The 27,978-nt window shown below is 37.1% G+C and overlaps 4 protein-coding genes across 6 annotated transcripts; 3 read left to right on the top strand and 1 right to left on the bottom strand.

The window, feature by feature from the left end:
- Nucleotides 1-15,451: 15,451 nt before the first annotated feature.
- On the top strand, nt 15,452-15,868 carry LOC125864017 (uncharacterized). The gene is made up of 2 exons (XM_049543969.1): nt 15,452-15,556; nt 15,650-15,868. Exons 1-2 carry the CDS (start codon nt 15,452-15,454, stop codon nt 15,866-15,868), a joined length of 324 nt encoding a protein of 107 aa, XP_049399926.1.
- A 657-nt stretch (nt 15,869-16,525) lies between these two features.
- LOC125864018 (uncharacterized) lies at nt 16,526-17,998 on the top strand. Its single transcript, XM_049543970.1, has 3 exons — nt 16,526-16,825; nt 16,941-17,087; nt 17,873-17,998. Exons 1-3 carry the CDS (start codon nt 16,526-16,528, stop codon nt 17,996-17,998), a joined length of 573 nt encoding a protein of 190 aa, XP_049399927.1.
- Nucleotides 17,999-23,433: 5,435 nt separating this feature from the next.
- On the top strand, nt 23,434-24,928 carry LOC125864867 (uncharacterized). Its single transcript, XM_049544962.1, has one exon. It carries the CDS (start codon nt 23,903-23,905, stop codon nt 24,782-24,784), a length of 882 nt encoding a protein of 293 aa, XP_049400919.1. The 5' UTR covers nt 23,434-23,902; the 3' UTR covers nt 24,785-24,928.
- An 815-nt stretch (nt 24,929-25,743) lies between these two features.
- Nucleotides 25,744-27,333, bottom strand: LOC125864880 (uncharacterized). Of its 3 annotated transcripts, none has more exons than XM_049544977.1 (2): nt 27,185-27,333; nt 25,744-26,268 (listed from the first exon to the last, which is right to left on the bottom strand). In XM_049544977.1, the coding sequence occupies exon 2, from the start codon at nt 26,248-26,250 to the stop codon at nt 25,876-25,878; it is 375 nt and encodes a 124-aa protein (XP_049400934.1). In that variant the 5' UTR covers nt 26,251-26,268; nt 27,185-27,333; the 3' UTR covers nt 25,744-25,875. The 3 variants fall into 3 exon arrangements, with proteins under 3 accessions (XP_049400934.1, XP_049400935.1, XP_049400936.1); XM_049544978.1 differs by lacking the exon at nt 27,185-27,333 and adding an exon at nt 26,897-27,002; XM_049544979.1 differs by lacking the exon at nt 27,185-27,333 and adding an exon at nt 26,975-26,997.
- Nucleotides 27,334-27,978: the final 645 nt, after the last annotated feature.

Below are 27,978 nucleotides of genomic sequence, written 5' to 3' on the forward strand. Positions count from 1 at the left end.
CCCTAACCTTGACTCTAGATTTCGACCTAAGACTTGACCCCAACCATTGATCCTGATCTGAGACCTGACTTTGACAGTAATGACCCAGAAAGTCATTTTTGAGAAACTTTCATAATATTTTCATTTTACTCCTTTTGATAGTTGCCCTAAGTCATGTTTGATCAATTTGTGAAGTTGGTTTGAGAATTTTGAAATATTCGATAACTACAGTTAATGGGTCAAATTCATAATTTATTTAATATCATATATCACTTGACGCATATGTTGAAATAAGTTGGTGGAGTTTAATAGTCTTAGATCATATAATTTAAGAGGAAAAAGGAACTCTCGAAATTGAAGACAACCAGCGCGGGTACTACAAACTCTTTCTAACCTTTCCATTTTTCTCTTATCAATTATCAATGATAATAACGTGCTTAAGGATTATATAGAAAGAGGGATAAGTACTAATGGATATTTAATTTGGGTTTATAAGAGAACCTATTGTATGTGCGTATGAGTGGGAATTGAAATTATTTAGATCTATGGTGTGGACTATTGATCTAGGGTATATAATGTGAGTAGCCAATAAAAAGGTAATGAATTAATTTTTTATTTCGAAATTATTTTGTGGTCATCTCATTAGGATTCAACTTTTCATATATTGATACATGTAATTAAATATTAAGTGTATTGTATTATATGAATATCATTAGATTAATGATATTCGGAGAAATTAGAACTTAATCCTGGACTTAAAATTTGAAAAAATTTAAGAGGAAAAAGGAACTCTCGAAATCGAAGACAACCAACGCGGGTACTACGAACTCTTTCTAACCTTTCCATTTTTCTCTTATCAATTATCAATGATAATAACGTGCTTAAGGATTATATAGAAAGAGGGATAAGTACTAATGGATATTTAATTTGGGTTTATAAGAGAACCTATTGTATGTGCGTATGAGTGGGAATTGAAATTATTTAGATCTATGGTGTGGACTGTTGATCTAGGGTATATAATGTGAGTAGCCAATAAAAAGGTAATGAATTAATTTTTTTATTTCGAAATTATTTTGTGGTCATCTCATTAGGATTCAACTTTTCATATATTGATGCATGTAATTAAATATTAAGTGTATTGTATTATATGAATAACATTAGATTTATGATATTTGGAGAAATTGGAACTTAATCCTGGACTTAAAATTTGAAAAAATTGAGAGTTGGCATATTAATTGGCATCAAAATTAGGAACTTGATTATAGATATGGGTGAGTTATTGGGTCTAGGCTAGATATATAATAATATGAGTGTTGTTAATTTCGAAATCTTATTGTGATTATTTATTTGAATAGGTTGCATTGATTTGGAAGTCCAACGAAAGGGGAAGACTCAAGTCCCGAAGTGATTGTTCGATTGTTTGAGGCAGGTGAACTTCTCGACCTTTCTTAAGTGTACAGGATTGTGTATTTCCTTGTTGTATGTCTTGGGGAGTAATGAGACTTGGTGATGGGTTTACTTGTTCATATTGAACGACCCTAATTATGAAAAATAAGTAATAAAAGATAACTTGGTTATATTATGACGTGTCATATGTTGGAAATTATTTGAAAGGTTTATCGCTTCATTGTTGACAATGTATCACGATTGTGTTGTTGTGCATTGTGCATTGTTATGAAAACGGTTATCTCCTCATTATTTATGTGGACATGCATATTTGCATTGGTTTCGAGATACAGTTTTGACAAGTGTTGTGTGAACTGATGGACAATAATAAACTAAAGAGGATGTACCATTTCAAGGGACGTGTCACACACCGTAACGGGCACTATGATTCGAGGGACGTATCACATGCCACAATAGATTTTATTATCGATGGATGTGTCACACACTGTGATGAATGCATGGACAGATTTGTCCCCATGGGTCCCAGACTGAGAGATAGTGGGTGTGTATCACTAGGATAAACATGAATCACTATACTTGACATTGCATTTCATTGCATTACATATCTTTCTCATTTATGAACTTGTGAGTGCCTTTCTGTGGAACTTGTGATTGGTGAACTTGATCATATGTATTGTTGATCTGTAATCATTATAATGTTGTTATTGACTTATATGTTATTTAAATTATGAACTATTAGATCGGGTTGTTTTATGTAGGTTGTAGTTGTGGAGGTTCGGTTGAAGTAGTAGGAGTACTCGTATTATATATTACTTGAGTTTGTGTTTAGGAGTTTACTTGTTGAGTACAGTGTTGTTTGGTACTCACTCCTTGCTTCTACAATTGTGTAGTTTACGAGCCCAAATCTTTGTGATACTCTCTCTTCTCGTCTTATCTCAAGCTTCATGTGAAGATTTGTGAGGTAGTTGTTTGTCATCTTAGTGGACCTTATTTCTCTTATTTATGATCTTGTTCTACTTTAGAGACAACATCATTTGAGACTTGTGTTTGTCTTTCAAATTTATTGTAATACATTAGAAGGCTTGTGCACGTGACAACTAGGTTTTTAGGGTTTATTTAAGTTGACTTGTTATCCGTGTTATTATTGTTGTTAAACTTTCATTTTTTATTTTGCTTCCGCATTTTATCGTTATATTTGAGTTTTAAGCTGACTTATCTTAGTGGAATAAGACGGGTGTCATCTGATCCATTTTTGAGTCGTGACACCGACCCTTGATCCTGACTCGAGACCCCACCCTGACTCTGACCTCAATCTGAGAGTCGACCTTGACTCCCGAACCTGATTCTTAACCCCATCATTTGACATGGTTCAACTTTTGATTCGAGATTTGACTCGAGATCTGACCTCAACCCCGAGACTTGACCCTTACCCTAACATGGGACCTGACCCTGACTCTTAGCTCAAGTCCCAACTTCCAAATTGGGACCCGACTCCTGATCCGAGACCAAATCTCGATTACCGACCTAGTTCTTGACATCCAAAGGACCTGACTTTCGAATTGGGACCTACCCCAACATCTGACTAGAGACTTGATTGTGGAACTTTAATCCAACCTCGACTTCCAATTTCCAAACCCTGATTAGACATAAACACGTGAACCGAGACCCAACAATAAAATCAGGACTCAATTTCGAACTCGAGATCTGACCCCGAATCAATCCAAAATTGGGGAGTTGAGTATCGAATCGAGGTCAAAAGTCGAGCCTTAAATTGAGAAGCAAGAGTATGATTTAAGATTATTATTAGAAAATGGGAATTAATGCACGAGAATATAGGATGAAAAGTTGAGGTGTGAGGTTCCAAATGATTTTGGAAAATGTTTTCAAGTTTTTGGCTAAAATCATCCGTCAACTGTGACTCAAATCTAATGTACATCCTTATACTATCTAGGGTGTGAAGCGCACCACATTCATGGCTAAGAAGAGGTTGCAAGCCTCCTTTTCGTACTCGACTTACTTTGTCGCTTGTCCAGAACCAAAGGTTATCTAGCATAATAGATTTCCTTTTCAACCGATTGAGTCAAACTAGAAGCTGCCTGATTCCCTAAGTTGAGGGATATGTAGGTGGGATCAATGTTAAAAACTCGGTTGTATTTTGGCATTCTCTCTTAAATCTTATTCCCGAGTGTTTCGGTCTCTTCATAATTCGATATCGGAATAACTTTTGAGTTCTTTCAAAATTGTGTGTCAAATCAAGCATAATCAAACTACAAGTGGCCTGAATTCTCATATAGCCTGAGATATGTAGGAAACCCACTTCCGGGGTTCGGCTATGATTCCTAAAGTCCCTACCAAAAGCCTTTTTTCTGAAAGATGAATATGTGGTCGGTCAATATTGGATTCGTCAATTTCATTTGCCTCGAATTTGTTTCATCAATCCAAGTCAAACAAGGGATAGTTGTTGATACCTAATTTTGGACCTGCACAATATAAATTAATCATTTTGAGCTTCTTCAATTTCAAACGATTTAAAATAATTAGTTTTATAAAATTTTCAAAAATAAAATAAAATATATATATATATATATATATAGTTTGCAAGTTATTTTAAATAGTTTTGTCACATTTTATTTTTTAGATAATATATATGTTTTACATAATTATATATATAATTAGTATATTTTATGATTATTCGAANTAAATAAATAAATATATATATATAGTTTGCAAGTTATTTTAAATAGTTTTGTCACATTTTATTTTTTAGATAATATATATGTTTTACATAATTATATATATAATTAGTATATTTTATGATTATTCGAAAATCGTCTCAAAAGATTTTATTTTATTTAAATATTTGGTTAATTGATTTAGTTATATAGTAATTAATATTTTAAATTATTTAGTTTATATTTGAGTTCACTATTTTATTTTTGTTAAAATTAAGAAGCTCGTTAATTAATTTTTTATAATTCATCCTATTTAGATTTTAGCCAAAGCCGCAAATTAAATTCAATTTGGCTATACCTTTATTTACGATTTTAGCCATTTCCTTTCAAATCCTTTTAAACCTTTTAAAAAAGACCAATATTGGGCCTTCTTGTCTCATTTCTTTCAGCAACAATACAACAGAAACTAACCCAACACCTCAACAACATTCCAATTTCTAACAACCCACTCCAATAATCCCGACCCAGCCCACTCCAATTCTCCTTTTCCCCTTAACCTAGCCCTAATCCAATTCAAAGAAACCCAGAACTCCCTCACGATAGCAGCAGCAGACGCGACGTTAACAGCATAAACCAAACGCCAACAATTTTTGACGATTACAAACGACAACAGCTCCAACATCCACAAATACACGGAAAGCAACTCACGGTGTCAATAGTACAGATTTCTGCGTCTTCCTCCTCTGCCAGAACAGTTCGAACAGCCTTTCACCTGCCATAACCGCCTGTAATATTGTCCATGGCAGTAGTGATTTTTGCCTTTGACTCGCGTGGATGGACGCCACGTCGAGCACAAGGATGATTGGGATGAATCAATCCATCCACCTTTCTCTTTTCATCCAGATTTCATGGGATTTTGGTTGAAATCTTGTACCAAGAACAACTTTCCCATCCTTGGGGAAAATTTCAAATTGGAGGTTTAACTCGAATTCCAATTCTACCCGTTTCCCCCTAATTTCAAACCCTAATTCCCTTTCTATAATACCCTCTTCTTGTTCTTGATTAGGGGTTGGAGAAAATATTAAGAGTTAGCTAAGTGTTGAGAGGAAGAAATATATCTAAACCAAAAAACTTTGAAGTTGTTTGGATCAATCTTGGTTCTCGCTCACTTTCATCTTGTTCATTCGAGTTTCTCGGAGTCGTGTTTCCGTGTGAAAGTTGTTGCTCATCCTTGCTCGTCCCGTCTCAATCTCGCTGCTCAAGAAGATGCTTCAAAGTTTATCTATATACGGGATTTGAATGTTTCATTTGACTTGTTAGAATAGATGGGTTATGTGATAGCAAGTTAATGTCGATAGTGCTTCATTATATTATGTTGTTGCCTTGTCTCATCATTCTTTATAGCAAGTCATTTACTTACGTTCCTTCATTTGTTTGCATGTGAAATTTGTCCGAGTTCACTACGAACTCCTATCTTCTTCTTACATTTCGGGAGAGCCATGAAGGCTCAAATTCATTCTTATCCGAGTCAGCCAGCTATAAAATTGAAGAACTGGTCCCTCAAAAATTGACGAATAGGAATCGGAGCCAATATGGACGAAAAATGAGAAAGAGAGCCAAAGGCCCGCTCTTAATTCCAAAAAATTGTATTTTGTTATTTTGGGCCTAAGTCTTTGTCATTTTATTTATTATTATCTTGTTAGAATTGAAGACAGGTGGAAGATGGGCCTAAGGCCCAAAGAAATAAAATTCAATCTAGTGTAGACAGGTACAAAGGTGGCAAAAATTGGGCCCAAATCAAAAATAGACCCAAGTACTGTCCCAAGCGGACAGGAAACTAGACTTGGGCCCAAATTTCCCTCTTTACTTTACCATTTTATATTTGTTTACTTGTCATTACTTGTTGTTAATCTTAAGGTTATTACGATTTAATTTCCCCGACAGGCAGCTATTCTGAACCAATCTTCTAAAAAATCGACTAATTAAGAACTCATTTCTCTTTACCTTAAAACTTAATTTTTCAAAGTATTTAACTGATGTAGTATCTTAATATTTCCCCTTTTCTCCATTAAAATGGTCCTAACTATAAAATTGCTCAATCCAAGTTAAGTAAAATATATTTAGTCAAATAGTTAATTGTTGGGTAACTGCATAATAACAGATATTTCGGGTGCTTTCAAACTCTTTCTGAAATGCTAATAAGAACCCCGAACCCTTTTATTATTTTCATTAGATTCATGTTTTAATCTTTTGGAAAAAAAAATAGTTTTCTTAATTTATCTTAAAAATTAAGTGGCGACTCTTAAAATCAGTCTAAATATATTTTAAATAAAATAGAATGGCGACTCCGCTAGAAATTTGAATGGTTCTAACCTTAAAATTAACTTGTTTAGCTATATGCGTTTAATTGTTTACTTGTTCATGGCATTCGATTACTCTAAATGGCAAATAGATTGCGTTAGGAAAAAAGGCGATTACGTAGCTTACCACGGCTGCTCTTCAGAAAAACACAAGTTGAATTCTTTGGAAGTGATAAACGAATAGTTGGCTTGTGGTCATCCAACGTCGTTTATTAGGCTTCACCCTGTTGTTTGTCTGACTCAGGTAATCGTCATTTCTAAACCAATTCTAGTAAACCTAGAGTAGAGCGAAACCAAATCCAAATCTAAGCATTAGCCTAAGAAGGCTTAAGACCTAAGGCGTATTAAATCCATTAGTAAAACCGTCAAAAATCATGTCCAAGGTCCATGACCTAACGACATATCATATTGTTTGACATTTGAAAGATGTATGTGTGGAAACCTAATTGTTACTTATTTGGTGGGGAATCTTAATCAGGTTTTATTTTGTAGGTATGGCTTAGTTTCCCAATTTTGATATGTGTGGAAACCTAATTGTTACCCATTTGGGGGGGAATCTTAATCGGGTTTTATTTTGTAGGTATGACTTAGTCTCCCAATTTCGATATGATTGTAAGGGCCCCAGATTTTCTCAAGTTATGGTACAACGACCTCAACGCACTTCACAGAAGGGACCTCAACAAATATGTAAGGGCCTTGACAAAGCTAATCAATATGGTCGGATGGCCCGAATTGATTGAAATCCTCACCAGCTACTGGAACAACAAAAAAAGGTGTTCCGATTTGGAACCATGGAAATCACCCGGACCATTGAGGAAATTTGGGATGGTATAGAGTCCCTGAGGCTTCAGAGATGCTGAGATAATGGAAAAAGCAGTACGAATGGATGAAAACACCATTGCCGCGGACCGATTGAATGTTGGGTATGATGAAACCTACAAAGCTTGGTTGAAAGACAATATACAAGGTATCTCCTTCCCAGTTCCAAACATTCACTGTAGTGTGGAGGACAAAGAGTCTAAAGCATTGATAGAATTAAGGGAGGTTAGAAAGGAAGCTCAAGAAATGCACAATGAATTCCTCTGAAATTAAGAGGAGGACAAATACGCCCTCGAGAGTGTAAGTCAAGAATTAGAGAGCTTGATAAGTGATTTGGGAGAGCTCAACTCATGGATTGAAGATAAGAAAAGTAGAATGTGCTCTGAAGATTGGGAAGAGAAAGGACGTCGGAGCGATGGATACTTGCTGATGATTCAATATAGGCTTCAGCACCTCAGGGCACAAAACAAGAGGAGCAAATCGTAAGTGGGGCCATTGGGGACATCTTAGTGGAATTCGCACCTGCGTGGGTTTTTCTAAATGTACTTGTTGTTATTTGCCCCTGTGTAGGCTTGCCTTTCTTGTATTTTGGTACTCTTTTCAAATGACCCTTGTGTGGGCCTTTCCTTTTGTGTTTCCCATTTATTCCTTACTTACCCTGCTTATTTTTGCTTTTTGAAAATTATTTTATATGCGAAATTTGCTTTGGGGTAACAAAATGGTTCAATTCTACACGTACATCTTTCAAAGACGCTAAGTCTACCATTGGCACAAAAGGTCCCCTACTTGTTTAGGACGCGCGTTAGCCATTTGTGTCCTTTAACTGCTATGTGGTATTGTGCTTTGAATGAGGATATTTTAGCCAACTCCTTTCCAAAAAAAATTGGAAAAAAATCTCTACAATACAGAATACAAGTCACTACCCCAAAATGTCCGATCAAAATTTCCTAAATCTTGAGTTTCTCATCCAAAAATAAAATTCCACTACCAAATCCTAAAACATTACTCTATCATCTCAGGAAAGGTGAAATTGCTGCAAAGATGGAAAAGGGCAAGAACGTCGAGGTGAAAACGACTGAGGTGAATTTAAGGATGAAACTATGTCGATTCAAACAAGAGATTCGAGAAATGGGAGAAAGAAGAACAAAAATAGAACTAGCCACCGCAGCTGCGCAAGCCTAAAGTGCAACACTAAACGCGGAGTTGGTGTCTAAGATGACAAGATATGTTATCATGAACTAAGAGACGACTGCTATGCAAAAATAACACGATGTCTTCAACAATGATATAACCATGAGACTTTGAAAGCTACGAGGAAAGTACTCTTTCTTCAACCAAGAGGCCAACATCAATGGTCCCGAAGGCACTGGGCATGAAGCTGTTAAAGAAGAACCCGAGGAAGAAATCGTCTATAGGCCTCCTTTCCAGGGACGTTGGAAAGAAGGGAATGAGAAAATCACCCTCGAGGCATATCTGCAAGAATATAGCGTGGGAGCAAAAGTCGTTCCATGTGCTCTCATTTACAATTGTCTTCAGGCTAAATACATCCTGAAACCCCTTAGGGGAACGACTTTCGAGGTTGAACCGGGGGACGTACATAAGATATGTGTGTATCATCCATACGGAAATGGCCATATAACAGAAGAATGTGTAGAGCTCAAGGCCACGATCTGCAACCTGATCAAGATTAGGAGAATCCCCTATATGTGGGGTGATAACACTCTCCTTACCTGTGACCAACCGGAGACTAACATACCGGTCACAGAGCATGCTATGTTCTACTGTCACTCCTTCATGCCTTTCAAGAGAATGATGTTGCATACAAATATGCAGTTGGTTCGAAGGGAGGTCTTTGCCCATATCAAAGGGATGAGGAAACATTCGATCCCGTTGGAATTGAAATTTGGAAACCTTACCCTTATCACGACGCCATAGATCACAGCATCAGAAGGTGCCTCGGTTTTTACTATGATCTGGAGTCCCTAATCATAAAAGGAAGGATCCAAGCTGATTTTACCCCCCGTGATTAATGCAACAGTCAGAAGAAGAAGCTTTGATGAATGCATCATTTATCTTTTAGAAGCTTTATTGTATGTTTTTTTTACTTTCCTTGTAATCTTTAAGAAATGAATGAATGAAAATGAGAATTTCCTTTTGTATTCTAACTACGTAGGGCCTGAATTCTCCTTTAAAGATACGTAGGCAACCTTTCAAGGCCCGACCCCTATCTTTTAAAATTTTCTTTTCCCCCTTTCATTTTATATATAAGAAAACATTGAATTCACATCAACAGATGTCGGGAGATGCAGCAAAAAGACCTTAGCTTAACGCAATTTAACCTTTCTGAGTCACTAACCTCAAAATAAAACGACTAAATTCCTGCTTGTTCAAAAAATCAGTCTCCATTATTCGTGGGTTAACATGTCCTCAAACAAAGCAACCCTTATGTGTTCATATGTTTTCTATGTGATATTTTGCATTACTTGCCATGAACTAAAACTAATAAATTTTACTTTGAGTTGTTTTTCTTTCACAGGTAGTTAGATCTGATCTGTATAGATAAGCTGACTGAACACCCTTATTTTACAAGATCAAAAGGCTCTAGAGGTTCCTTCCCCAGTCAAAGTTCTCGAAAGGGCAAGTCAACAATGGGCGATAACATTGAGGATATCGGCTTAACAGGTGTTGTTGCGGCTCAACCCGCCATCACCGATCAGAACGAGTTACTCATGCAGTTGATGCAACATATCGCTGAGATGCGGGTCGAAATGCAGAGAAGGCAAGATTTGCCTAATCCAGTTTTTGCTTTCAATGCTCCAGCAGATGGAAGACATCCACTTCACTTTCATCCTTTGAGTGCGGAACAGGCTCAAAACCCACCCTTCAGTCCTGCTTGGAATCTCTCAATCATCGACCTAACCACCCAAAATCCCCATTATGCCTCCGCCTCTTACCAGACACCACCTCTTCCTCAAAGTACCAACCCCCAAGCGCCACTTCCTCCTCAAAATGCTAACCTCCAAGCTTGTCCGCCCCCCCAAAACCAAAACGTTAACCACCCGCACACTTCCCTCCACCACCAAAATCAACATACCAGCCCCCAGACTTTCCCTCAAAACTATCAAGCCCCTCAAAATGCCTAGAGTCCCTCCATTGCTCCACCCCTATCTCAAAAAGCCACTTTCCAAATTCAGTCCCCAATGCACATGATGCCAATTGTCCTCAGCTTGACCACTATGAGGAGCGAGAGAGAGAGAGTGGAGGTCAAAGGAAGAGGCTGCCAAGTTAGATATGAAAAAAGATATCTGAAGGGTCATGAAAGAGTTGTATTGTATTCTTGAAGTCACCGGTTTGAGTTTAGAAGATTTATGCATTCATCCAAATTTGGACCTCCCTGGAGGGTTCAAAGTGCCAAAATTCGATATTTTCAGAGGAATAGGGAAACCCTTAGCGCACATGAGGGCCTATTATGACCAGCTCGTGGAAGTTGGAAGAGATGAAGCTTTATTAATACGGCTTTTTAGACGAAGTCTGAGTGGAAAAGCTCTGGAATAGTTTACATGAAACGAGACAATGGCCTAGCTGGAATGTTTTGGCTAAGGACTTTATCGGACGATTCGCCTACAATGTGGAGATCGATCATGATCGTTATTCCTTAGAAAAAATGAAGCAGAAGTCAAATAAAAGTTACAGACAATTTGCATACAGATGGAGAAATGAGGCAGCTAGAGTTCGGCCTCTTATGTTTGAGAAGGAAATTGTCAAAGTATTTGTGTGGGTTCAAGAGCCCGAATATTATGATAGAATCATATTGCTCGTTGGAGCAAAGTTTGCTGAGATAGTAAAAGTAGGTGAGACTAGCGAAGATGGATTAAGAATCGGGAAGATTGCTCGTGTTACTGCCGCGCCCGGATCCTCGGATTTGTTGAAGAAGAAAAGAGAAGATGTGTCTTCTATCTCTTATGAGGGGAAGAAGACCCCAAGGAAATCCTCATCATACCAAGGCCATTCTCGACCTTCATAGAGTTCTTACCGAGCATGTTATGCACAGTCTGATTACCAAAATACTCCTCCCCCCAGTTACCATAATACCTCTCCCCCGAGTTATTAAAATACTCCCCCTCCTAGCTACCAAACTTCTGCTTCTATCTACCAAACTCCCCCTCTAGTTTACCAGGCTCCATCTCATCAATACTGAAACGCCGCCCCGAACTGTGCCAAGTTCAGGAAAATTACCAAACGTCTCCCCCAATGTACCAAACCCCAGCTCCACTTTACCAAAATACCAGCGCGAACTACCAAGCTCCACCACCAAATTACAAGACCAATTCATACCCAAGATATCAAGCCCCCCCTCTAAACGCTCCAAATTATTGTAAGATGCCTCCTCCTTAACATGGCAACTACGATTTTTGTCCTAGATTTGAGAAAAAACTAGCCCGAAACTTCACTCCTATCATTGCAAGTCGAATCCAGCTTTTTGAGCGGTTGACTGCAGTAGGATTTATTCATATAGTGGGGCACAAACCTATCGAGACCAGCTCAAGGTTTTACATACCTGATCAGAGGTGCACATATAACTCTAACGGTGTTGGATATGATATCGAGGACTGTATCAACCTTAATCATAAGATCCAAGACCTGATTGACCAGAATGTGGTCTCTCTCCAGACAGTCGCGCCCAATGTCAATAGTAATCCTTTGCCAAATCATGGAGGCGTTACTATTAATATGATAGAGATAGATAATGATTGGTGCATAACGAAGGCGATAGTTCTGATTGCTACTGATGAACTGGAAAAGGCAGTAGCCTCGTTGAGCATTAGAGAGAAGAAAGATTTTGTGATTCTGACACCCGAGAAGGTTGTTTCCTTGGTGCTAAGGGAAACTCTTGCCTGACCAAAGTTTGTGATTGAAACGGCTGCCACTAAAGGTATGACTAGATCTGGTAGATGTTATACACCGAAAGAGTTGGCTCAATGAGGACATAAGAAGGACCAAACAAAAAGGCCGATCAGTGAAGCTGAGGTCAATGAGTTCTGGAGAAAAATGCAGTCGAAAGATTATTCAATTGTGAAGCTTCTGGAAAAGACGTTGGCTCAGATTTTTGTATGGGTTTTATTGATGAGTTCGCAGTTACATAGGAAGGCTCTGTTGAAAGCTCTAGATGACACTTATGTTCCCGTGGGAACCAACAGTGACAATCTAGCAGTCATGATAAACCAGGTCATTCGAGGACACCGAATCAGTTTTGGTGACGAAGAGCTGCCCTTTGAAGGCAAGATGCATAACAAAGCTCTGCACGTCACCATCAAATGCCAGGACGAAATTATAGATCGTGTTTTGGTCGGCCATGGGTCCGATCTCAACATCTGCCCACTTTCGACTCTCAAGCAGCTGAAATTCGTCTTGGGAAAGGTTCAACAAAATCAGGTCAATGTGAGAGCTTTCGATGGAGTGCAGAAAGACACGATAAAGGTAGTAAACTTAGGAATTCAGATGGGTCCTGCAGAGTTTGACGTGGAGTTCCAGGTGTTGGATATCAACACCAGTTACAAACTGCTTCTAGGAAGACCGTTTATCCATATGGCAGGAGTTGTGTCGTCTACCCTTCACTAACTGATAAAATTTATTTGGAAAGACCAGGAATTGGTCATTCATGGTGAGGGGAGTCATTTCGATGGGTATGCACTGATCATTGATGAGGTCTCCGGAGGTTGCGATTTCTACACGGTGGAGCTGGTGAATACCACCGGTGATGACTTGGCTCCACAGCCTACTATGCCTTCTGTGTACAAGACGATTGCTACTGTCATTCTCCAGAATGGTTTTGAACCAGGTTTCGGATTGGGTAAGCGTGGTCAATGAATTACCAAGCCCATTCAAGTTCCTGCCAGAAGGGCAAAGTTTGGTTTGGGGTATGTCCCCACAGATGCTAATGAAGCAGAGATGAAGAAAAAGAATGTTGATCAAGCATTGGCCAGGCTAATTCCTCACTTGTACCAGTCATTCCCGGTGCGAGAATATGTCAATGATGGTGGTCTCGGGGAAGGAATCTGGGGCCTTTTTAAGGAGATTGATGCGGTCATCGAGGAAGCGACTGGGACATCGGGCATTCGTGATGCAGAACCAGAGGAGCAACTGCAAAATTGGACCTCCACACCGCTCCTGTTTCCGTGCAACTTGGTAGAAAAAACATGTGTTTATGTTTGTCTTTAAAATTTGTGGTAGTCCGGAAGAGGCCCGAGACCCACTCTTTATGCAGTTTACTTGTTTGAGTTTTTTAATCTCCCCGTGATGTTTGAAAAAGCGAAATGGCCCTTAGCCATGGCCAAAGTTTATGCTTGTTTTTCAATTTAAATGAAAGCCTCTTTTACTGTAATTTTGTTTATAATCTGTTTATATTTTACTTTCCTAACTTTGTTTGTTTATGAATTCAGTAATATTGATTTAAAACCTGTCAATGTCATGTCATGTCATGAACCGAGTGAACTAAATGAGGTAGGTGATGACTAATGCGAGGAATACAAAAAATAAAATGAGGTACATGAACATGTTGCTGAAGAGCTTCGACAATTCGAGAATCAACACAAGCCAAATTTAGAAGAAATCGAAACTGTGATTCTCGGAGATGAGGAATGTGTTAAAGAAGTAAGAATCAACGTCCATCTGACTGAAACTCAAAGAAGGGACTTGGTTCGTTTTCTTAGAGAATACATTGATGTATTTTCATGGTCTTATAGAGATATGTCAGGGCTGAGTACGAATATGGTGTCCCACAAGTTGCCGATTAATCTAGAATTAAGTCCAATAAAACAAAAGGCTCAGAAGTTCAAGCTAGAGTTGAGTTTGAAGATCAAAGAGGATATTACAAAGCAGATCAAGTCCCAAGTGGTGGAAGTGAAGCAGTATCTAACTTGGTTGGCCAACATTGTTCCAGTGGTCAAGAAAGACGGGAAGATTAGAATTTGTGTCGATTACAGAGATCTTAACAAAGCTAGCCCGAAAGACAACTTTCCATTGCCAAACATTAATATTCTCATTGATAATTGTGCCAAGCATGAGATGCAATCGTTTGTGGATTGTTATGTGGGCTATCTTCAGATCCTATGGATGAAGAAGATATAAAAAAGATAGCCTTCATTACACCTTAGGGTGTATATTATTACCGAGTGATGCCTTTTGGTCTGAAGAATGTCGGTGCTACTTATATGAGGGCTATGACAACCATTTTCATGCTATGATTCATAATAAGATTGAGGTGTATGTAGATTATGTCATAATCAAATCCCACGAGAATTCGGATTGATTGACCTACTTAAGGAAATTCTTTGATAGCCTGCGTCGATACAATTTGAAGTTAAATCCCACCAAATGTGCTTTGGGAATGTCAGCTGGAGGGGCATTGAGCTTGACCCTTCCAAGATCAAGGATCCAAGAATTACCTCCTACGAAGACCAAGATGGAGGTGATGAGTTTTCTAGGACGGTTGAAATACATCAGTCGGTTCATAGCCCAATCCACTGTGGTGTGTGAGCCCATCTTCAAGTTGTTGAAAAAAGATGTCTTAACTAAGTAGACCAGAGAATGTCAAACTGCCTTTGATGCCATCAAGAATTATTTATCCAATCTGCCAGTGTTGGTTTCTCCGCGAGAAGGAAGTCAGTTGTTGCTATATTTATCGGTCTAGGATAATGCATTTGGATGCGTTCTTGGTCAACATGATGAGACTGGGGAGAAGGAGCGAGCCATTTATTACTTGAGCTAAAAATTCACTCCATATGAGGCTCGTTACACTCGTTTGTAGAGGACATATTGTGTTTTGACTTGGATTGCTCAGAAGTTAAAACATTATTTGTCTTCTTATACCATATACCTTATTTCCAGGATGGACCCGTTGAAGTATATTTTCCAGAAAGCAATGCCGACCAGGAAGTTGGCTAAATGGCAAATGCTTTTGAGCGAGTTTGATATTGTGTATGTGACCCAGAAGGCGATACAAGCACAAGACTTAGCCGATCATCTTGCGGAGAATCCTGTTGATGAATAGTATGAACCGCTCAAGACTTATTTTTCCGATGAGAAAGTTTCATTTATGGGTGAAGATATTTCTGAGGCATACCCTGGTTGGAGAGTATTCTTTGATGGAGTGGCAAACCACCAAGGGAAAGGTATCGGGGCATCTTAGTGTCAGAATCGGGTCAGCACTGTCCCATGGCAGCTAAACTCCGGTTTGATTGCATAAACAAAATGGCTGGGTATGAAGCTTGCATCATCGGTCTGAAGATGGCAATTGATATGAACATTCACGAGCTTCTGGTTATTGGAGACTCAGACTTGCTTATTCATCAAGTTCAAGGAGAATGAGAGGTGAAGAACCCAAAGATCACACCATATGTGCGGTATATACAGATGTTGTGCAAAAGATTTCGCAAGATTGAATTCAGGCACACTTCCAGGACAAAATATGAGTTGGCCGATGCTCTGGCCACCATTACTTCAATGATTAAACATCCGGATACAAGCTACATTGATCCAGTGGATATAAAGGTAAAAGAGAAGTCTATCCATTGTTCACATGTTGAAGCAGAACCAGACGGTTTGCCTTGGTATTTTGACATAAAGAAGTAGTTGGAGACCGACACTTATCCTGAGAATGCAACCATCAACCAGAAGAAATCAATACATGGTATGGCTAATAATTTCTTTTCGAGTGGGGAAATCATTTATATGAGGACTCCAGATTTAGGTCTTCTCAGATGGGTTGATGCTAGTGAAGCTGCAAAACTTCTTGAACAGATACATGCTGGAGTTTGTGGTACTCATATGAATGAACTCACTTTGGCGAGAAAGATCCTCCGCGATGGTTATTTTAGGATGACTATAGAGCATGATTGTTGCAAGTTCGTGCAGAAATGTCACAAGTGTCAAGTGCATGGTGATTTGATTCGAGTGTCACCTCATGAACTCAATGCCATGGGTTCACCTTGGCCATTCGTAGCTTGGGGCATGGATCTCATTGGTCCGATAGAGCCAGTCGCCTCTAACGGACACAGATTCATTTTGGTTGCCATTGACTATTTTACCAAGTGGGTGGAAGCAGCTTCGTATAAGTCGGTGACCAAGAAAGTTATAGCCGATTTTGTTCGCAACAATTTGATATGTAGGTTTGGAGTGCCAGAATTCATCATCACTGATAATGGAGCGAATCTCCATAGTCACTTGATGAGAGAAATATGCGAACAATTCAAGATTACTCACCGGAACTCAACCGCCTACCGTCCCCAAATGAATGGAGCTGTAAAGGCCACCATAAAGAACATTAAGAAGATTATGAGGAAAATGATTGACAATCACAGAGGTTGGCATGAGATGTTGTCATATGCTTTATTGGGTTACAGAACGACCATCAGAACGTCAATCAGAGCTACTCCATACTTGTTAGTATATGGAACAGAAGAAGTTATACCAGCCGAAGTTGAAATACCTTCATTGAGAATCATCCAAGAAGCTGAATTGAGCAATGCTGATTGGGTTCGCAATCAGATTGACCAGTTAACATTGATTGATGATAAGAGAGTGGTTGTTGTTTGTCATGGTCAACTGTATCGATAGAGAATGATTCATGCTTTCCACAAGAAAGTAAGAGCCAGGATTTTTTAAATTGGTCAGTTGGTTCTCAAAACGCATTTTCCTTTATCAGGATGAGTACAAAGGGAAATTCGCACCAAATTGGCAAGGACCCTACATGGTCCGCAAAGTGCTATCTGTAGGTGCCTTAGTCCTGTCAAAGATGGATGGCACCGAATGGCAAAAAATGATCAATTCAGATGTTGTCAAGAGATATTATGTGTGAAGTTTCAGTCTGTATTTTTGTCATTTCCTTGTAATAGTTCTATTTGCTATAATCGCTTTGTTTAGAATTTTATCCCTCTGTTTAAACTACGTTCGACCTGAATTCTCAAGAATGAGATACATAGGCGGCCTATGTCGACCTCGGTCGGTTCCATATTTAAATTTCTTATTTTTGTTAATCTTTGAGGGAGAACTACGTTTGACCTGATTCCTGCCTCAATGGGATATGTAGGCGCCATAACGGTTCGGTCATATCTCCCGTAAGATTTCTAGTCTTCTTTACAATTGAAACTAGAACAAAAATTTTGAGGGGACTAAAAAATTCTCAAGAAGATCTCTCAAACAAGTCAAAACTGAGGTTACATTGAGAAAATTCCATAGTTTTTTCACCAACAATTAAATATAGGCCAAGACAATTAATTGGGACAGAAATTTTTGAGGATGACCTCAAATTTCAATAGGGTTCATCGGCAGTTTAGAGCAACTTTGAATACTACCCAGCAAGTAATTAGATAGACGCATCAACTTCAAAGACGTTCACTAAGCTTGACGTAACATGACACTTGGCAGTGACCTTTTCCAAATATTACATTTTGAAAACCTATTTTCCTTAAAAAAATTCTTTCATGTTTCAATTATTTGCATAAAAATATTTTGTCTTATCTATCAAGAGCCAGGAGATCAGAGAAATCAATCGGAGATAGCCAGACAAAGAGCAAAAAATCGAAGGGACCGGCACAGATCAATTCACTTTAAACTAACATTTTTTTGTGGATGCAGGTCTACAAGTTTGCCTCAAGATCATCATATTCCTCCATTCAACGAACATGGAGAAGTCAAAAAGGCAAGGAGCTCCCCGAAATTGACAATTTTTCTGTGGATGCAGGAACAGTTTTATGCTTCTAATACCAAAGAATCGGGTATATGAGTAACATTATTTCATTCAAATTCTCAGCAAGGCAAAGTCCATAATGAACACACGATTATGTTTGGAGATGGAGCAAATAGAATCCCCGAAGAGAGAAATTATATTGTTTTCCAACAACTAAAATACTCGGATGAAGTAATCTGCATCATATTTTTTCAGATATGATAATATTCCTACCCAGACAGTCATCTATATCGTATTGTCAAATGAGATGACACCACTACTCTGAGGGTCATTTTTATTATTGTCAAAAAGATAATGCCGCCACCATAAGATACCTGCAAGATCACCTACATTGTTTGGTGAAGCATTATCTATATTTGGTACCAGGAGGCATCATCACTATCTTTATGCATAGCAAGAGGAAGAACTCATGCATAGCAAAAGAAAGAGGCATGCATCGCAAGAGGAAGATTCATGCATAGCAAGAGGAAGAAGTCATGCATAACAAAAGAAGGATTCATGCACCGTGGGAAAACCATACATCACTGGAAAAGATTCATGCATCGCGGGAGAAGTCATGCATCACGAAAAAAGTCATGCATCGCAAAAAGAAATAAAGAAAAAATCATGCATCACGGGAAAGAAGTCATGTAACGCGGAAAAAGTCACCATCAGCTACAGTTTTTGAGGAAACATCACCTGTATTTCTCAAAGAAGCATTATCTTCATGCATCACGGGAGAAGTCATGCATCACAAGAAAATCAACATCATTTGCATCATTTTTATTTGCAAGAACAACATTAAGAGAACCATCAACAACGACATCAAAAGAACTATCAACATATTACATACGCTTATTTTATTACTTCAACATCAAAGGAAGAATATATTGAAGATTATATTGCAAACATGAAATACAAGCTTATTTGCTCTATGTCAAATTAGGGGAAGCTAATGTCAAATGCTCAAGGAGAGTAATTAAGTGTCAACATGGTAAAAGACACTATCTCTTCATTTGAATTGTATTTTTTATGCTAATGAATTTTATCTCAATCTTTGTCGAGAGCATCCGAGAGGATGAATTCTAAAAAAACAAACCACAGGTGCGGAGACATCAAAAAGGATGCAGCACAACATGAAACTTTTTCTTAGCAGCAAATTGGGACATAGTCCAAAGAGGAATGCCAAACTCTTAGAACACGAGCAGAGGAGCGACTTTCACCACAATCAAACCACACCCCTATCGGAAGGCATGTGGGTTTTCTTTAAGTTTATCGATTTCGATTTCGCATCCAGAAATTTTGGTCCCACCAGACGCAGCTTTTCAATCCAAGTGACAATGCGCCAAAAGCTTTGGAGATTATATCCGTGTAAGTTCTTAATTATGGGTGTGAAGCGCGCCACATTTATGGCTAAGAGGTTGCAAGCCTCCTTTTCGTACTCAACTTACTTTGTTGCTTGTCCAAAACCAAAGATTATCTTGCATAATAGATTTCTTTTTCAACCGATTGAGTCGAACTACAAGCTGCCTGATTTCCTAAGTTGAGGGATATGTAGGTGGGATCAATGTTAAAAACTCGACTATATTTCGACATTCTCCCTTAAATCTTATTTCCGAGTGTTTTGGTCTCTTCATAATACGATATCGAAATAACTTTTGAGTTCTTTCAAAATCATGCGTCAAATCAAGCATAATCGAACTACAAGTGGCCTGGATTCTCATATAGCCTGAGATATGTAGGAAACCCACTTCGGGGTTCGGCATTGATTCCTAAAGTCCCTATCAAAAGCCTTTTTTCTAAAAGATGAATATGTGGTCGGTCAAAATTGGATTCGTTAATTTCATTTGCCTTGAATTTCTTTCATCAATCCAAGTCAAACGAGGGACAATTGTTGACACCCAATTTTGAACCTCCACAATATAAATTAATCATTTTGAGCTTCTTCAATTTCAAACAATTTAAAATAATTAGTTTTATAAAATTTCCATGAAAAATAAAATAATAGTATAGTTTGCAAGTTATTTTAAATAGTTTTGTCACATTTTTTTTTATATAATATATATGTTTTACATAATTATATATATAATTAGTATATTTTATGATTATTTGAAAATCGTCTCAAAAAGATTTTATTTTATTTAAATATTTGGTTAATTATTTTAGTTATATAGTAATTAATATTTTAAATTATTTAGTTTATATTTGAGTTAACTATTTTATTTTTGTTAAAATTAAGAAGCTCGTTAATTAATTTTATATAATTCATCGTAGTTAGATTGTAGCCGAAGCCGCAAATTCAATTCAATTTGGCTATACCTTTATTTACGATTTTAGTCATTTCCTTTCACATCCTTTTAAACCTTTTAAGAAAGACCTATATTGGGCCTTCTTGTCTCATTTCTTTCAGCAACAATACAACAGAAACCAGCCCAACACCTCAACAACATTCCAATTTCTAACAGCCCACTCCAATAACTCCGACCCAACCCACTTCAATTCTCATTTTTCCTCTTAAGCCAGCTCGAATCCAATTCAAAGAAACCCAGAACTCCTTCATGATAGCAGCAGCAAACGCGACGTTAACAGCAGCAACCAAACCCCGACAATTTTCGACGATTACAAACGACAACAGCTCCAACATCCACAAATACACAGAAAGCGACTCACGGTGTCAATAGTACAGCTTTCCGCGTCTTCCTCCTCTGTCAAAACAGTTCGAACAACCTTTCACCTGCCATAACTGCCTAAAATATTGTCTATGGTAGCCACGATTTTCGCCTTTGACTCGCGTGGATGGATGCCACGTCGAGCACAAGGACGATTGGGATGAATCAAGCCATCCACCTTCATATTTTCATCCGGATTTCATGGGATTTTGGTTGAAATCTTGTACCAAGAACAACTTTCCCATCTTTGGGGAAAAATTTCAAATTGGAGGTTGAACTCGAATTCCTATTCTACCCTTTCCCCCCCCCCCCAATTTCGAACCCTAATTCCCTTTCTATAAATACCCTTTTCTTGTTCTTGATTAGGGGTTGGAGAAAATATTAAGAGTTAGCGAAGTGTTGGAGAAAATCTTTGAAGCTGTTTGGATCAGTCTTGGCTCTCGCTCGCTTTCGTCTTGTTCATTCGAGTTTCTCGGAGTCATGTTTCGGTGTGAAAGTTGCTGCTCGTCCCATCTCGATCTCGCTACTTAAGAAGAGGCTTCAAAGTTTATCTATATACGGGATTGGAATGCTTCATTTGACTTGTTAGAATATATGGGTTACGTGATAGAAAGTTGATGTCAATATTACTCCATTATATTTTGTTGCTGCCTTGTCTCATTATTCTTTATAGCAAGTCATTTACTTACGTTCCTTCCTTTGTTTGCATGTGAAATTTGTCTGAGTTCACTACGAACTCCTATCTTCTTCTTGCATTTCGGGAGAGCCGTGAAGGCTCAAATTCCTTCTTATCTGAGTCAGCCAGCTATAAAATCAAAGAACTGGTCCCTCAAAAATTGACGAATAGGAATTGGAACCAATATGGACGAAAAATGAGAAAGGGGGCCAAAGGCCCACTCTTCATTCCAAAAAATTGTATTTTGTTATTTTGGGCCAAAGCCTTTGTCATTTTATTTATTACTATCTTGTTAGAATTTAGGACGGATGGAAGATGGGCCTAAGGCCCAAAGAAATAAAATTCAATTTAGTCTAGGACAGGTACAAAGGTGGCAAAAATTGGGCTAGAAGCCCAAAACGAAAATAGGCCCAAGTACTGTCCCAAGCGGACAGGAAACCAGACTTGGGCCTAAATTTCCATCTTTACTTTATCATTTTATATTTGTTTACCTGTTATTACTTGTTGTTAATCTTAAGGTTATTACGATTTAATTTCCCCGATAGACAGTTATTCTAAACCAATCTTCTAAAATATCGACTAATTAAGAACTCATTTCCCTTTACCTTAAAACTTAATTTTTCAAAGTATTTAACTGATATAGTATCTTAATATTTCCCGTTTTCTTCCTTAAAATGGTCCTAACTATAAAATTGTTCAATCCAAGTTAAGTCAAATAAATTTAGCCAAATAGTTAATTGCCGAATAACCGCATATTAGCGAGCATTTCAGGTGCTTTCAAACTCTTCCCGAAATGCTAATAAGAACCCCAAACCCTTTTATTATTTTCATTAGATTCCTATTTTAATCTTTTGGAAAAAAAAAATAGTTTTCTTAATTTATCTTAAAAATTAAGTAGCGACTCGTAAAACCAGTCTAAATATATTTTAAATAAAACACTATATATACAATGTAGTTCACATTTTATACAATGTACAGAACTGCTGGAAATTTAGTGAAATTACGTAGGTGTTTAGTTATTAAAAAAAAATTACTTTATTTGAAATTTTTGAAGTTGGAGTAGTATTTGGCCATATTTTTACAAAGAATATTTAGAATTTCAATATATTTTGTCTGAATATGATTTAAACCCTCAATTTCTAAAAATTAAAAAAATCACCTTACTTGATTTGCTTAACCATGTGTACATATATTCATTCGACTTGACACATTTTTTGTTGGTGGCTTGAGTTTCTTAAAAAATATAGACACAAGGATGAATCTTGCAACTTTTTGGATAGTTCAAAAATGTTTTTTGTTCACTTATATACATAAGGATGTACTTTAGGTTTAGGTCATACTTCAGAATTATTTTAGCCAAAGCCTCAAATGTTTTCCTTACTTTTTTAAGAGAAATCATTTTCCTTAAATTTGGGGAAAATAAATTTATTTGGAAAATATTTTTCAAATCATCTAAATCAACCAAACAAGAGAAAATTGAAAAATATTTTTTTTCCTTCGTACCAAACACACCCTCAGTTTCTGTTTCCCCTACGTATCTGCTGGATATTGTGGATGATGATTCATTCTTCTTTTTTATCTTCTTTTTGGTTGTACGAAATTGGCTGAGTATTAAAAAGATAACAGACGTGGAGTCCATTCAAATAAAGTTTTTGTTAATCATTTATGCGTAAATTAACTTTTAGCTATGAAGACTAGCAAATGAATTAATCCAGAGTAAGTTTACATTCTTGTATTCGATCTTTACTTTGTTACTTTAATTTTTTTTTTAAAAACCGAGATCTGGGGAATCAGATTAGGTTGTCACTGTTCTAGAAGAAGTAGCTGACACGTTGAACCATGTTTGTCAACGATCTTAATTCGCTTGTCTTTTAACCCCTCTTTAATTACAACATATGTTATTCACCTTTCATGTTTAATAAATGTAGAATTTACAATCAGCAGTTAATGTTGGACAATGTTTGCAACAAGCTAAGTGGAAATACCTTATTTGCCAATACTTTATAATGGAGATATATCATTGTCCACTATAGGTTAGTGGTTTAATATATATCATTTTCATATTTAATCTCATCGAGACGTGCTCTTGCTTTCATGTTACTAAAGCCTTACTTCCATGCACACAGCACTCAAAAAATATTACTCATGAGAAATATTTTTTGTCCTTTTTTCTTAATAATTTAAGACGTGCCTCCACGTAACGGCAAGAGTTATCGTTGTGTGACCAAGAAATCTCCACATGATCAAATTGTGAAATCAACCTCTCGTAACAAAAACAAGATAAGAACACAATGGATGCAATGTGGTCTGGCCATTTCCTGGACTTTACACATAGTGGGAGCTTAACTTGTTTTCTATTAATAGTTGTTGACATGTCATTTCTCATGTCGCCACGCTACCTTGATTATTTGTGTCCTTTAACTCCTAATCATCCTAAAGGTTGTTCAGTAATGGAATTCACTTTTGATCCTCTGGCCTTTTGATGGTGGAAACACATGTATAATGCACCAGATTGGCAAACACTAGTAATTTTCTCTTATCCGCGTGTGTATTTAACCGCATTACTCTAGTGTAGTTCTGAATATCAGACTGAAATGGGGACATTTCTTGGACATCTAGTACCTGGATTGGCCTTAGCCCTCCTTGGTTTTTGGCATGCAATTAGTACCATTAGATCCAACTATCATAATGGAACTACAAAATTCAGATCAAGGTTTTGGTACCCTTTCAAGAGTACTCCCCTTCCTACTCTACAATACATTGATCTCATTCTTGTCTTGTCATTCTCCGTATTTTGTATAGTTATCCAGTTCATAGACTTACCTTCTCTTCACTTATCATTCAAGCTTCATAATATTGAACATGCTACCATGTTCCTTCACTTGACTGTATTCGCGGGTTTTACTCTTCTTGCTGAGATAAGTAACTTACATGAGATCCTACATGGGATCTTAGGCATACTTGCTACATCTATTTTTGGTCAGGAGCTTTTCTTGCTTCATTATCATTCAACTGATCATGTAGGACTTGAAGGTCATTACCACTGGCTGTTGCAGCTTGTCGTGTGTATTTCCTTTATCTCGGCTCTTGTTGTCACTTGCTTCCCTTCTTGTTTCCCCGCAGCACTTGTTCTTTCGATTTCAGTCATTTTCCAAGGTGTTTGGTTTATGAACATGGGATTTAGTCTATGGTTTCCGCACTTTGTTCCACAAGGATGTGTTATGCAATCAAGTGAAGGTCATGAAAGCAGCTCTGTGAATGGAGCAATCATGTGTCAAACGGATGAAGCTGATTCAAGAGCCCGAGCTATGGCGAACTTGCAGTTTAGCTGGGTAATTGCAGCTATCTTGATCATTGTGTGTGGTATTTCCCTTATGTTCGCTAGAAATCGAGCAGATAGGACTCTGTTGTCTAAGTATGAGCAGCTTCAGAATAGAGGCAGAGACACCCCTGTAACAATTAATTGTTTGAAGTAAACTAGTAAATAAAGAAATGTACATTAGGCATCAAATTGCCAACTTAAATGAACTTCAATGGATGTGTCTTCATGGTACTAGTTCTGTGTATTGCAGTCACTAGACTGTCTAACCGTACTTATCAATTGAACGAAAGTTAACTTAGTTTCGTGTTCTCTTTTTGTAAATTTGATTACCTATATTAAAGCCGGGGTCGTGTTGTATTCAGCAAAAAGGGGCAGAGGGGGGCTGAGCCTAACCTCAATACAACATTGTCATGCCAAAAGAGGTGGTGATATAATATCACCGAAAAAACCAGAAAGCACAAAAATTACAACTTTTTTGCTCAACGTTTATGTACAGACTAACTAGCTAATGAAGAAGTTTGCCGTATCAGCTTTTGTTCTAATGCTAGGCATTTGCCTCTTGTCGAGTTGAACCAATCACTTAGCTTGTCTTGGTAGCTGGATGAAGGAGTGGGACATGCTATTCTGCAAAGAAGTGGAAGTCAGTTTGCGAGAAAGTTAGCCAATTGGCTTCCCTCTCTGTAGTGGAAGATATTTCAACTTGACAATTCTGTCTACAATATGTTTTAGTTTCAAGTTAGTAGAGCCTCCATTTTTCACTATGTTGGCAATACTCAGAAGCCATCAATCGAATTAATGAGTTCCTTCTAAACTCGAATAAACTTTCTTTACTGGCCTTTGATTCGGATGACAACTCCTATTATGAGACAGATAAAGAATGTCTCATTATAGGAATTCTAACTACACAAAAGTTAAGCTTTTGACAGTAAATCAACCCAAGCAAATGATGTTAATTGTTATGCTAAGTTCAAGTTTCCGCAATTTCCTTTTCTTCCCCCTCTCCTAAGGATCACATATCATCCCAATGATAAGAGAAGATTAATTCGATACACTAATATGTCCAGAGGCCCCATAGAGTACGATATTGTCAAGACAGCAAACAGAATACTGATGTTAACATGTGAAAACTCAAAATTTTCCAATGCTTATTAGTTCAATATACATAACCAAAATAAAGAAACTCTACATAATGCAGAGAAAGTAAATCTTGGTGAAGAGAAGAGAACACAATAGCGAACCAACTTTTCAATCAGCTTCCTCAACAGAAGCTTCGATCCGAAGGAGTACAAAACCAACAGCAACTCCAACAAGAACCAGGGCTGGAATAATGGAAGCAATCTTGAAAATCTCAACAGCAGCATTGCAAGTAGAAGACAAAGCTCCACCTTTGCCTTGTGATGATGATGTTGTTCTCAAGGAACTAACAATGTTGGCAAATGACTGTTCAGTACTCAAAGGGAGGCCTAATGAGACAGCATTGTTATGTGCCTTAAGCCCTTCAAATGAATTCAAGCCACTAATGTACTTCACTTTGGTTCTTTTCTGGGAAGACTTGTTTGTGCCAACTCTGGCTGCTAGAGTAACTGTTGCTGGAGAGAGTGTCACTGAAGCTGTTGCCATTGCTTTCTGACCACCAACCTATATAACTAGTGTTAGACAGTGGCGGAGTCAGGGGGTTCATTCAGATCCACATTCGCCAGAAAATTACACAGATATATAGAATCAAAAGGCATAACCAATTTTGGGAGTGCTCAAGTAGGCACTTAAACTTGTAAAAAAATTGAACAAGTAGGCACAGACATCCTACACGTAAGACATCACATAGGACACAAAATTGTTATGTAAGACGAATGTGTCTATTTGTTCAATTTAATACAAGTTTAAGTTTCTACTTGTGCACACTCAAAGTTAGAAGGCATAGATGTAGTTGAGACCAAGTTAAATAACACATTTATGTATTATGCCAAATCAAAATTACATTTTATTATCTACATACAGTACATGTTAAATTCTCAATATATTCAATTTTTTATATTTGAATCTTCTTTCTGAAAATCCTGACTCAACCACTGGTGTTTAGAACTACATATGAAGTGGGATGGTAAAAGTGAGTTAGAAGGCTAAAGGCTTTATATATTACACTAAAATATAATGACATTTTCAGTTTCTACTTAAAATTTGAATTTCAATTCATATGTTATAATTTAAGTTCTAGAATTAAAAGAAAACATTAGTTCATGAAATCAAGATAACTCTTCTGAATTACCTTCTTTCAACTTTATAAATTCAAGCCTTTTCTAAGAAGTGACAAAGTCAATTTGCAGTATATAGAGCTTTGTTGTACCTTGAAAACACTTGTTAATGTTGTTCAAGACTCTCCCAAAAATGTCGTTGAGTTGTGTCGAATCCTCTAAAAGTAATGCATTTTTAGAGGATTCAACAACGGTATCACAACATTCTTGGAGAATCCGAACAACATAGAAATATATCTCTAAGAAGAGTAATTTAGTATGAAAGAAATACAAAAGCAAAGTCTTAAAAAGATTGGTTTTACCTGGTTGTGATGTCTTGTGGAGTGATCTAAGTTTGGGAAAGTAGAGAGAAAATAGAAGAGTGAACATTTGAGTGATATGTTTGAGATGAATTATTAGACAAAATGGATAAGGAGATGGATGGCTGAAATTGGAGCTAACTTATAAGCTGTTAAATATTGATACCTCCTAAATTTATAATACTGCCTAAAAACATAGTTGACTTTTTTTTAAGTAGGGATGATTTTTCTAAAAATCGATTTAATGGATCGAATTAAATTGATTATTAGATTTTTAATAAAGTTGTAGATTTTTATATAAATTTATAATTATACCGAATAGTTAGGTAGATTTTTAATTTTATAAAAAAATATTGAATCATATTGAATAAATTTGTATGTGTAAAATATATTTTATCTAACAAGTTTAAAAATAATGAAATATTATTTTTTTTACTTTGGATTCGTGGTGATGGACATAACTACAAGTCAACAACTAATTAACACCTAGAGTTTCAACTTTAAATCTATTACGCCCGTATAATAATTAGTAAGCTACCATGTATTCCAACAATCTTAAGGAGAAAGCTATCAAGTATTAATTATTTTATCTTAACGATTTAAATTTCCAACAATCTTGAGCTCCATCTTGATTGATTGATTTATTTATGCTTGTGTGATCTAAGTTTCTTTTTATGTTTACTTATCTTTGGTTTACAATATTTAAAGGGACAGTTTTTCATCACCCCTTAATTAACTTCTACTTCACATCATAGAATAACATATGATTTCGTACTTCTATATTAATTTGGCACCAT

The sequence above is a fragment of the Solanum stenotomum genome, chromosome 5 (assembly GCF_019186545.1).
Source record: "Solanum stenotomum isolate F172 chromosome 5, ASM1918654v1, whole genome shotgun sequence".
NCBI classification, from domain to species: domain Eukaryota; kingdom Viridiplantae; phylum Streptophyta; class Magnoliopsida; order Solanales; family Solanaceae; genus Solanum; species Solanum stenotomum.